Consider the following 12,722-nt stretch of genomic DNA (forward strand, 5'->3'; position numbering starts at 1 on the left):
ACAGCACGAAAAGGAGCTGCCTATATGCTGCAATGTCTGATTTTGGTATCCCCGCAAAACTAATACGGCTGTGTAAAGTGACGTTTAGCAACACCAAAAGCTCAGTCAGGATCGGGAAGGACCTCTCCGAGCCGTTCGATACCACACGAGGTTTCAGACAAGGCGACTCTCTAATTCGAGCTGCAGAACTTAATCGAAGAGGTACAATCTTTTATAAGAGCGTACAGCTGCTGGCGTATGCCGATGATATTGATGTCATCATCTCCTGTCATCAAACAAACAGTCGTCGCACTCGCGACTTGAAACTCACGTCACTGTTGACAGTCATAACTTTGAAGTTGTAGATAGTTTCGTATATTTGGGAATCAGTGTAAACACCACCAACAATGTCAGCCTGGAAATCCAACGCAGGATAACTCTTGCCAACAGGTTCTACTTTGGACTGAGTAGGCAATTGAGAAGTAAAGTCCTCTCTCGACGAACAAAAACCAAACCCTATAAGTCACTCATAATTCCCGTCCTGCTATATGGTGCAGAGGCTTGGATGATGACAACAACTGATGAGTCGACGTTGCGAGTTTTCGAGAGAAAAGTTCTGCGAAAGATTTACGGTCCTTTGCGCGTTGGCCACGGCGAATATCGCATTCGATGGAACGATGAGCTGTATGAGATATATGACGACATTGACATAGTTCAGCGAATTAAAAGACAGCGGCTACGCTGGCTAGGTCATGTCGAATGGACGAAAACACTCCAGCTCTGAAAATATTCAACGCAGTAGCCGCCGTGGGAAGCAGAGGAAGAGGAAGACCTCCACTCCGTTGGAAGGACCAGGTGGAGAAGGACCTGGTTTTCTTTAGCTTATCTCCCCTTAAATCAGACACAAAGTGGAAAATTTACCTAGTCTCAACCAAGTGACAGTGTTAATAAAGTGTTCATTTTACAGATAATTCCATTAATCTTGCCAGTTGAACATCAACGTAGAATATCACGGTTTTGTCTTGCGTTTAATGTTGTGCTAACACGGCTTCTGCTCTTATAACTTCAGATTACGCAAAACCAGCATCACTACGGGTGTAGTCGACCGTTCTGAACCCATTAAGCAAGAATCAGTTGATCGCTTGAGTCCGCTGACCAACACAAATGGGCTACAAGGCGGCTTAGGCTTCCAATGGACTGATGTTGCGGTGGATTTGGAGAAATTTAGCGACTTTGAATTGGAATGTCTGGCGCGACCAAATGAGGTCAGTAAAGGCACATTGCTCTGTGCATTATGAAATATAGTATAATTTTCAACATTTCAGTCACAAAATCAAAATCATTTGTGTGCCAATGCTAGTGGAAACGGTGGTAATACACGGCGACACACTGTAGGACCTGGTGATGTGGCACACGAGCAAGCACTTGCCAACCCAAATGTGGCGCCAATCAATTTCAAATGTTCTCCTGAAAATAAGGATGAGACTGGCCCATACTTGCCGATGAACCTGCCAATGTTACAGAATCAACCTTTGCACAATTTAACTATTAAGGATCAGCATCTTTTGAAACCTCCAATGGTGATGGGCGCAAGTAAGATTAATAAATAATTCACATGCTTGTCTATTAATTGTGTGTTTATCTACTTAGGTTCATTTGGACGTCGTGCATCAGATGGTGGTGCAAATCTGCATATTTATTATCCCTCGACGGGGAGTAATACGCACCAAGTAACTGGGCAAACGCAACAGATGGAAGGAAACACGTACTATATTAACCCGAACGTAGCTAATACGAGCGGACTGAGTGGGGCCTCGACCGATAGACATACGGTGGCCAGTATGCGTGAACAAACCCATTTATCTCAATTGGGAGTGGGAGATACTGTTAGCGAGGAGAACAGCGAGGAGATACAAAAGTAAGTGCAATGATAATTGAACTGCGCTTGAGCAAATATAATTCGTTTCATCCATGAAAAACGAACTTCTTCTATAGTTTGTAAGTTTTATTAAACTATCAGTAACTCAGTAAACTCAAAGTTATCTGCTATATTTTAATTTTTTCGGAGCTTTAGATATGATTCATCTCACGGTTTATGAAACTTCAAATAACTTTATACATAAAATGCTTTCTTGTAAAGAATTTAAAAGATATCTTAAAGATATTCTAAAAAAATGTATACAAATTATTGTTAAAAATTATTCATTTTACATACACATTCATTATCAGATATATTCAAATTCGTGGAAAACGACACACAGTCAGTTGCACCGAAGACCTATCAATACAGCACCATCCGGGCGAAACTTGCCCAGTTTGTGGTGTATATGAACCGCCTGTAGTGCCACAAATTCCCACAATCATGTCGCCACAGTCGGGAACTGGCGGAACAAGTGGTGGTGGTGGAATGCGCACGCGACGTACCGGTCTACTTACAGTTACGGAACGCCCGCCAGGTTAGTTGAAAACATTTCACATTCTTATTGCTCATATGTTTAATAATCTGCTAAACGAACGCTGTATAAACATGCTCATAACAGCAAATCAATTTAAAAGGCTTGCGATGCGCATGCGCAGGTTCGCTATATTGCAGTTATTACTCTATTATAATACTATTATCACACTTATACATATGTATGTATATTTATATTTGAATATACAAGTACTACGAAATAATAACTGCTGATTTTTTAAGTTAATTTTCTGTTTCATTATAAACTTTCTAAACTTATTTGTTTTTATTACATATTAACTTTATGTTGTTTGATTTAATCAATTAAATTTTACTTTTCGTTCTCTTTTCGTTTTATATATTCATACATTATAAACAAAACGTTAAAATTTATTTTATTTGATTTTTGCTTGGATATAATGTATATTGTATAATCAACTAAAAACCAAAATGCCGTGCATTACCTCCACCATTTATCGATCGGCTCTTCCCCTCCTCGACGTATACCATAACACCAAACCATCCATTCCTTTATCCTTCCTTGCATCATAGTTATTAGTCCCGAACTCATACGTGAAGTGGAATCGCGTATGAATCGAAATTACCTGCCACCTGCTTTGAAAATGCAGCAACATCAATCGCATACACATTCTCATTGCGCACCGAATCCCACACTCAGTCAATCCCCTCCCACGAGCAGCCTAATGACTTACCATACGTCGTCAAGTTCCAATATTTTGCCAGCACAGGCATTGAGCAATGCAGCTTTGGCGGGGCAACAAGGTCCTCCAAGCGCCACTGGAAATAATAGACGAGTCCATTTCAAGTCCACAAATAAACTTCCAACAGTCCAAGAAGTTGGTAAGTTTTTGTTTTGCGTTATTTTAATTTTAATTTTAATATTTAATACGTTTATTTTCTGTTTAAGATGATTTTTTGTTAAATTTAAGTATAATATAGTAATTTCTTTTTATTTTATTCTTTTCTTTTGCTTTTTAATTGTGATAGTTAAACTATGATTTTCTTAACGAATTGATTAATTAACATGCGAGCATATAAATACTAATATATACATATTAAAAAACTGTAACAAAAAAATATGGATTTATGAATCTATGTACAGACACTGTTTACAACAATTAAAACTCCAAAATTATTATGTATGTATGTCTAATTATAAAAAAAGAGTTAGCTTTTTTTGCTTGCCAATATTTTAGCATTAAAAATCAGTGCGCTACTTACACACATTAACCACTTAATTACGTGCACATATTCCCGTTATATGTTTTCTCGCTTACAATATTATTTGTTCAAGGTTACTGAAATGCAGCAAGTGAACTATTCAGAAAAGAAATAAAGTTGTAATACTATTATAAGTAGTAGTTGAAAGATCGCATTTAAATTAGAGATTCAAAGAGTTCGCTAAATGTAGACATTTCTCAATTAAAAAGCTTTATTTTGACTAGTTCAGAAGCCTTTGAAAATGATTAAAAAATAAATACATTCATAGTAGGATGAAACTCATCGCAAATGAAAAATAAAATAACAAACATTAAGGGAAAATAATTTACGGGTGATCTGTGGTCAGGAAATCGGTTTGAGGCTGAATTTTTAATAGATTGGAATGGTTTATCTCGATTTCCTTTAAAACTACTAGTCCTATTAAAAAGTTATATGGCAATATTGTAAGTGACGAAAAGATCCATAATATTTGAATACAGACAAAAGTCTATATAACTTCAAAATTTATATGAACGTTCAATTAATATTATTTTTATATGTAAAAATTAGGAGAAAAAATAAAATGTTGTAAACTTAAAATACAGTAAGTTTAAACCAAATTTCGTGAAAGAAACACATTTTTTGTATAAGATAAAGATAAGAAACGCAATAACTTGATTATTTGATTTTTTTACACTGATTTTAAGGTTATGTGAAAAAAACTCTTTTTCCAAAAGTGATAAACTTTTTCAATACCCACATGACAATGTTCATAAAACTTTTTCTTTAGGACTGGTAATTTAGCCGGAAATCGAATTAAACCATTCATAACGCTTGCTATTTTATATTTCTTTTCAGATTTGATTTATCCTACTATTATTTTTTTGCTTTCAAAAATTATATGCCCTGGTCTAATAAGGATATATGCATTTTTACTCAAGAATAAACAGAAAATTTCGAATATTTCCGTGTAATATACATATAAAATATATAAGTAATAAGGATAAATAAATTGTAATTATGCCAATTGTAATAAATAAGAGTTTAGCCTGTCATAACTGTTATATGAATATAAATATCCACTCAACATATAATCTTATACTTACTTTTTCCTCTCCCAATGCATTTTTATCTTTATAGGCCGATATAGCCCAGTACGACGTGCTTCAGAAGGCTCTAAAACGCAATTCCAAGGACCGCTGCAAGAATGTCAGTATCTACAAAAAGTATCGGCACAACGTAACTTTCTAATCGCTCCAACACCCCCACTTTCTGAGAACTCGATTAGTTTGCCTGGTAAGCTTCCAAAATTGAAACATAAAACTTTTAAAATCGTTATTCTTAAATACATTATTCATTTTATGAAGTTGTAAGTCCAATGACATGAAAAAGTTATGAATTCCTTTCAGACATGCTCACAATTTCTTCGGAAATTAAAACCACATATGTATGCTATCTGAATTACATCGAATATATATACATACGAGGTGTTTTCCAACGTAAACAGGACTTAAAAAAAAACAGAACAAATGGTTTTTTCGGCAAAATCAATTTATTTTATTCAAAATAGTCTTCTTCTGCTTCAATAGAGCTTTTTGCATGGTCCAAAAGCATGTCGAACGAGTGTTTTAGGTCGTTGGCCGGTATGGCCGCCAGTATGCCGATGCAAGCCTTTTGAATGGCCTCTACGTCTGCATAACGCTTTCTTTTCATAGGAAAATGCATTTTTCCGAAAAAGAAGAAGTCGCACGGTGCCATATCAGGTAAATACGGAGAGTGGTTAATGGTTCAAATATGATTTTTGGTCAAATAATGGGTCACAAGCGTCAATCGATGAGACGGCGCATTATCGTGCAACAAACGCCGAACACGTCGAATACGGCGCACCAAATGCTTCAAAACTCCAAGGTAGAGTACCGCATTAACGTTTTGGCCGGGTGGAACAAATTCTTTGTGGACAATACCCTTGGAATCATAAAAACAAATCAGCATTGACTTCTCCATGCGAGATTTTTTGTGTTTCGGCTCGTCCGATGTCTTCCATTCAGCACTCTGGCGTTTCGTTTCGGCATCATATTGGAAACACCACGTTTCGTCACCAGTCACAATATTGTAAAGAAAGTTTTTGTCCTTTTTGACCTCATTAATGATGTCCTTCGAGTGTTGGATTCTGAGCAATTTTTGTTCGTCAGTCAATTTGTGCGGAACAAACCGTGTACACACCTTTCGTAAGCCCAAATGTTCGGTCAAAATGCGATAAATCGATGTTTTGGAGATATTCAATTCCATTTCCATGAATTTCAATGATGATTTCGGCTGATTTTTGATGAATTCATGCACAGTTTCGATGGAATTTCCGGTGATCACGGATTTTGATTGGCCCACATGTTGATCGTCATTTTTGTCCTCACGACCACTTTGAAAACGTTCAAACCACTCGTGCACTCTGCTACGGGATAGGCAATCATAGCCATAAACATGCTTCATCATTTGAAATGCTTCGGTAAAAGTCTTACACCGATAACACAACTTATAATGCAATAACTCCACTTCCAATCGATGAAATGTCATGATATTCTCACTGGACAATTGATAAAGATAGCAGATTCTAACGCACCAGTCGACATATAGATGGCGCCACAAGGGGGCGCTATATTCACTTTGGATTGCACCTTGTACATAATTATATTTATTTAGTTTTTGTGTCAAGTTCTGACTTAAATACTTTAATCAAATTGAATTTTACCCATTGCTGATTCGCTCACGCATCGAATTTATTGAAAGTAACGGATCTAACATTCTAGTATTATGAAAAATTCCACACATTAGTAAATAAGTTTACAAGGAAATAAATAATATGCATAGTATATGTTTCAACTTCTTTTCCAAAGGTTCTCCTATACACGGTAAGCCCGCTCCACATATGGTGTTCCGACGCGGTCAGGATCTGGAAGTTCCACCAGAAGCAGTGCGTGCTCTGATGCCACATCTGGATCGCCTCGTCAAGGAGCACCGTCTCAGTACAGAAGTGGCAAACAAAATTGTTTCTACTGGAATTGTGCCTTTGGACTTGGCCTGTCATTTGGGATTGACGGCACATTCCGGAAATGTCGCAGTGAGTGGTGGTCACCTAGATATGACGTCAATGCATCAGGCTGCAATGTATAGTTTAAGTGTTTCGCCACTATCTTTGCCAAATAGCGCCAATACAAGCGTTATCGGCGCTATGAGTGGACCCCTAACTACTCAACAACCATCTTGCAGCCACAATATGGGCACATACTCGAAACAAATGTTAGGGAAAGGACCGTATCAACAGCAGCATCATTTTGGACTGGTGCATCCACAAATGCACCATCCTAGTAATGGTATTGTGGGACAATTCAGTCACATAACCCTTAGTCAGGGTGTGGTTGCATCTCCGAGTGGTGGACTCTTCAGTGGTTCAAATAGCAGCAGTGGTTGTCAGTCACCAATCTATAGTAGCTTTAGTGGCTCTTCTTCGCCAAATCCTTATATTCCAGGCACTGGACCATTTAATTCTAACTCCATTAGTGGCAATGGTGGTGGCGGATCTTCGCCACTTCATCAAATAACCAAAGGTATTTCGGTATTATCTACGGGTGGAGGCGGTTCCATTACCCGTGGCACATCAGCTGCTAGTGAAATTGCATCATCCGCTACGTCCATAGCTTCAGCTGCTACTGCTGTCAATCAGCCCTTAGACCTTTCCATGGATGTGTGTACATCTGACCACAATACTGAGATACCAATCAATACGTTTGCTCAACAACATGTGAATTGGATGATACCACAGTTATCTACCTTTGATCTCAAACCTCTAAATTTGTCCCCAGCGCAACCTGTACGAGTGGTACCCACGCCTCCCGCCTCTCCTAATCTCTGTATAATACAAGAAGAGAATGCTAATGGACAGATGCATCATACAATTTCAACTGGGACACCGCATGTCGGTTGCACCGGTGGCCTTATCAATGAAGACATATCATCTTTTCAACCTTCTCATCCACAAATATGTCTTACGGACGTGCAAGGTAGCGAAATCACACTAGTAGCATTGAGTTCGGAAAATAGTCGAGATAGTGATTGCGATTCACTGGAACCACCCGCACAGCTGATGTCTTTGCAAGTGAGTTTTTCTAAAAATATTCCGACTGTAAATGCTTTGCTATTTTTTGCAATTTTTTGATCACCAATAAATCGAATTTGATGTGGTAATACGACCTGGATCTTTTTTAACAGGGCCTCATAATAACTGAATCCTCCAGTGATATGCCTTCGATCACACGCGGTACCGGACGTAAAACTAGTTTGGAGTGTGCAGGTGATAGCTCGTCAATCCGTTTGGAAAGCGATGCTAGTGCAACGAACAATGTTAGCGAGTCGAATCGCCGCGGAAGTGATAAGTCCCTTGGCTTCTCCGACGATTCATTAAGTAATGATTCCAACAATCTGTCACCATGTCAAGAACCATCTGCCAGTTCAGGTTTTAAATCGGAATCGCATTCTGAGATTGGCGATCATACGGAGGGACATTTGTCGCCCGATTCCATTTGTGACTCTCGCCGTATGTCCGAGGAAATGTGTTACGAAGTTCCGTTACCACATGAATGCTCTAACCTCGATCCGACACGCATACTGGAATTAGTCAAACAAACCATCGACCAAACAATGCCACCGAAAGGAGCAGTCCTTCACAAAGGGCTGTCTGAAGAGTATAGTGGCGTAGCTGGTGCTTCGAGTGCGAATGCTGAGGCACGTATAAGCAATGCTTCGAATGCTACCAGTGAATCATCGGCAACCTCAATGGACACTAACAGTAGCACCTCCGGCTGCTGTGGGAGCTTTGTCGGCATCGGCAGCAGCACAAGTACAAATCTCAGCTTAGAATACTCGGGCGGTTTGCAAATAGAGTTACAAGTGTGCGAAGGTCGTAGCCGTGACAACCAAATAGCCGGCAAAGGTATCAAACTACGACGCATCTCGGGGGACCAATTCGAATATGGAAAATTATGTCAGCAACTGATCAATAAGCTGACCATGCAACAGGTCGCTGGTTAAACAGATTACAGCGGTAACATCACGACCATGATCCCCAAGTTCCTTATACTTACATACATATGACGCATTGCAAAAAGAGTGCATAAAGTGTTAGTAACGTAGCATTTACCAAATAAAAGACAAAGACATACACAAGGAACAAACATTCATATACTAATATCGTGATAGAAGTATCTATAGTTGACAAATACGAAAAAGCTTTGCCAATAAATTAATTTAAAACAAGTAAATATCGTACATAATTAGACTCCTAACCCCACTTTTGTGTACGTAGACTTTTTGCAATTAAATATGATAACATTTTTAATATTACGAAAACGATTCAATTTTCATCTACACTCACTCTGAATGATGTACATAAATATTTGGTGTGTATATATTTAAGAATCGCCGGAATTGATCAGGTTTTATTGATGTTTGTATGGTAAATAATGCGTTCATTTTGGCTTTTAGAGAACACACACGTTAATGTACAAGGTGTGTATGTGTGCATATTCGAATATGCATTATACATAGTATATGTATGTAATTATTGCATGTAGATAGACATGTGTGAAAGTTCGAAATTATTGCAAAATGCATATAAAAAATCGTGTATAAATGCTAAGTGAAACTTCTCGTAAATAGAACTACATTTTTATGTACATATGTATGTAGCAAGTAGGTAAATATAACCAGAAAAAATCATAAAGCATATGTACATATGTGTTAATGTATCTGTATACATACTCGTACATATATATAATTACTAAGGTGATATCAGCTAATATTTTCGTCTTGTGCAATGCAAAATAGACTTGTTAAACAAATTTTAAAATTTTAAAAATATTTTTGTCATTTGCTCATGCATAGACAGTAAAATAGTATAAATTTTACTATTTTAGTTATGCATTTGAAATTCGTATTAAATATTAATAAAAATGTTTATAGGTATAATGTATATTAACAATTAAAATTATAGTTAGTTTCCAAACAATTTTAATTTTTTCCGATAATAATAATAAATCTACAAATGTAGATTAATGAAATTCCTCGCAGACAGAACAACATTTCATACATAAGTAGACACACACACAGAATATACATACATATATATCCCATACATTTGAACATTTAAACATGTATGTAGCTCGATTAAAACATTAAGAAGGACAAAATCCGCAGTAATTTTTCGCATAAATTCAGCACGCCAAGTACGCACCTAACAAAACGAAATTTCAACTGCAATAAAATAAATGTCTGCATATGCATGAGGCAAATGAACGCTACCAAAAAACATCCATTTAAAAAAATGTATGTACATATGTAGCATTGAAATTTTTTAATTTCAACATAAATATAATAACTTCTGAAACCACTAGGCGAAATATATTGCTCATTTCATAGAAAAGTGTTATTTTGGCATTATTAAAAATATTTTACATCATCGAAATTAAATTTGCATTCAAAATGTAATACGTATATTAACTGTGGAATATACATATGTGGACCCATATGTACGTACCTATCATTTTTCAACCTTATTTATCTGTCCAAATGATTTTGTTAGTAGGACACATTTTTAAATTTTAGTGTAATCAGATGTTGTTATTCCTAGTTTAAGGAGAACAGCAAGAAGCTCACTACTTTCTAATGAAATTCGAAGTGTGCACATTAACATAATTCTGGTTGCCTTAAGTCAACAATAAGATTTTGTTCTACAATTTTTAACTTTTGGCACACCAGCCGGAAACCATATTTTCAACCCGAAGAGCTCCCTCGGCAGCAAATGCGGATTGGTGTCCGTCGTTACCGAATGAGTTTCATGCAGGAATTACACATAAACAACTTATTACACAAATATTGACCGAGTGCAAACAAAACCCAGAAAATATTCATTCTTTTATACAGAATATATAATTATATTATTCATATATGTATGTGTTGGCGCTAAGTATGATAATTGTATGTAATTTTATTTAATCAAGTAATATACATTATCAAAAGTTGTACAACTTCACTTGTATATATATAGCGCTATTAAAGACAGCCAGAAATGTATGCAAAAAAAACAAAAAACAAGTAAACGCTTCAATAATATTCTTCAAGTGCAACATCAGTAAGAATATAAATTACATTCCATGTAGTAAAATATTTGCATAAATAAATTAAATCAGCCTTAGAGGACCGAACTATTAACTTCAGCTGATTTCATTTCAGAAATAACTCGTAATTTATATGTTTTACTTTTGACTGGTCTTTAGCCCATATCTAGAAATGTCAGGTCGACAAAACTTTGAGCATTTCCTAAAACAACTGATTGGCAAGTAAAGTACTGTTGTTGCCGTACAAGTAGCAGAGCAGGCATTTGTATGTACATATGTAGAATATATGAGGATAATGGTTAAGTAGTTATCAGCTTTTATTCAAGTGCAGTATTTAGAATTTTAATCATACTTCCAATATGCCTCAAACTCCAAATCCTTAAACGCAGTTAACCCACAAAGTAGTGTTACGTTTCTTTATTTAAAAAAATTTTTATGTGTTAATAATTTTAATTTTTGTGTTTTTCAACTCCATGTTTATTATTTTGTTTTGCTTAAATTTATGCTACAAATATACAGTAATAGCTACCATTAAATAAACACTTCTTAAGAAAATGTTAAAAATTATGTGAACTGATGTACCATCAAATTAATTTTGTGGAATGTGGAATTTATTTAGTAAAAACTAATATATTGTTTATATAAAATATATATGCATACATATATATGAAGACTGCTGTGATTTAAACTAATCTAATAATATACATATGTATATAAAGTAACAGTTATAAACTTACAAAGCTCTAAATTAATGTCTTAATAAATTACGAATAATAAAATCAGAATTAATTGTTTTCTTATAATTTTTTTTATATTTTAAGTTTAATTTGATTAAATATGTCTGCATATATGTACATACATACATTTGAAGATAATTGGTGTTTATGTACATATTTTACAGACGCTTGGCGAAGACGATTGAAATAACCTGATTCGTTCCAAAATTTAGTTAACTAAAGAATTCATAATCATTGCACCTTATTACCCTTGAGTGATTTCCAAAGCAGGAGGATAGAGCTATGTGTAAAAGTTCGCGCAAAAGAGAAAAGTTCTCTGAGCGCCATTCACTTGTGACCAGAAACAATTATTTTACAATGGCTCAAGCAGCTCATGACTTCCGGTCCTAGACCAAGTAAACCCTGGGTAACGCAAGAACATCCGTTTAAAGCCGAGCTAAGGTGAGAAGGCAAAACATCCCCTCCACAGTGTTGTGCGCTGAGGTTGATGTCCTCGTTAGAGCAAAGGCTGACATCACCGCCGTCCAAGAAGTGCAATGGACGGGACAAGTACTGAGACGAGTAGATCCTTGTGACATTTACTGTAGTGGCAATATAAAGGAGCGTAAATTCGGTGTGGGAGGGAGACTCCGTTGCCGAGTCCTGCCATTCCCCCACATGGATGAACGTCTAGCCACAATCCGCATCAAAGCGGGGTTCTTCAACCTATCCCTACGCCCCGACGAAAGAGAGGGACGATGCGAGTGCACCTGTGAGAGCTGTGTTTCTCTAGCACAACGGTCGGTAAATTTAGCCAACATGATGAAGCATCCCCAAATGGGTTGATGCTGATCGACTTCGCCGGGGCCCGAAATATGGGCCGATGGATTGCCGGCGAGCTATTCAAATACGGCGGCGAAAAACTGTTAACGAGCATACATCGGCTGCCTTGTAAAATAGGGCCAAACGAAAGCATGCCCGACGATTGGAACTTAAGTGTGCTCTGCCCAGTCCACAAAACGAGAACTCCACAATCTGCACTAAGTAAGCCTTCTCAACTTTGCATATAAGGTTCTACCGAGCTTATTGTGTGAAAGATTAAAGCCCACCATCAACAAGCTGATTGGACCTTATCAGTGTGGCTTTAGTCCTGGAAAATCAACAACTGGGTATATATTCACTATGCTA

At 36.8% G+C, this 12,722-nt stretch overlaps 1 protein-coding gene across 2 annotated transcripts in view; it reads left to right on the forward strand.

Annotated features, from left to right (window-relative positions):
- The window catches only part of LOC126756086 (uncharacterized), a 30,066-nt gene extending 19,120 nt beyond the window's left edge, over nucleotides 1-10,946 (forward strand). The window contains exons 5-12 of one of the 2 annotated variants that reach the window (XM_050468912.1): nucleotides 1,049-1,244; nucleotides 1,305-1,572; nucleotides 1,630-1,897; nucleotides 2,209-2,435; nucleotides 2,984-3,292; nucleotides 4,793-4,948; nucleotides 6,544-7,802; nucleotides 7,916-10,946. In XM_050468912.1, the coding sequence (XP_050324869.1) occupies nucleotides 1,049-1,244; nucleotides 1,305-1,572; nucleotides 1,630-1,897; nucleotides 2,209-2,435; nucleotides 2,984-3,292; nucleotides 4,793-4,948; nucleotides 6,544-7,802; nucleotides 7,916-8,734 (3,502 nt within the window). In that variant the 3' untranslated portion in view covers nucleotides 8,735-10,946. The remainder of the gene's footprint in view (nucleotides 1-1,048; nucleotides 1,245-1,304; nucleotides 1,573-1,629; nucleotides 1,898-2,208; nucleotides 2,436-2,983; nucleotides 3,293-4,792; nucleotides 4,949-6,543; nucleotides 7,803-7,915) is intronic. The other variant, XM_050468913.1, reaches the window with a different exon arrangement.
- Nucleotides 10,947-12,722: the final 1,776 nt, after the last annotated feature.

This window comes from Bactrocera neohumeralis, chromosome 4, assembly GCF_024586455.1.
Source record: "Bactrocera neohumeralis isolate Rockhampton chromosome 4, APGP_CSIRO_Bneo_wtdbg2-racon-allhic-juicebox.fasta_v2, whole genome shotgun sequence".
NCBI lineage: Eukaryota > Metazoa > Arthropoda > Insecta > Diptera > Tephritidae > Bactrocera > Bactrocera neohumeralis.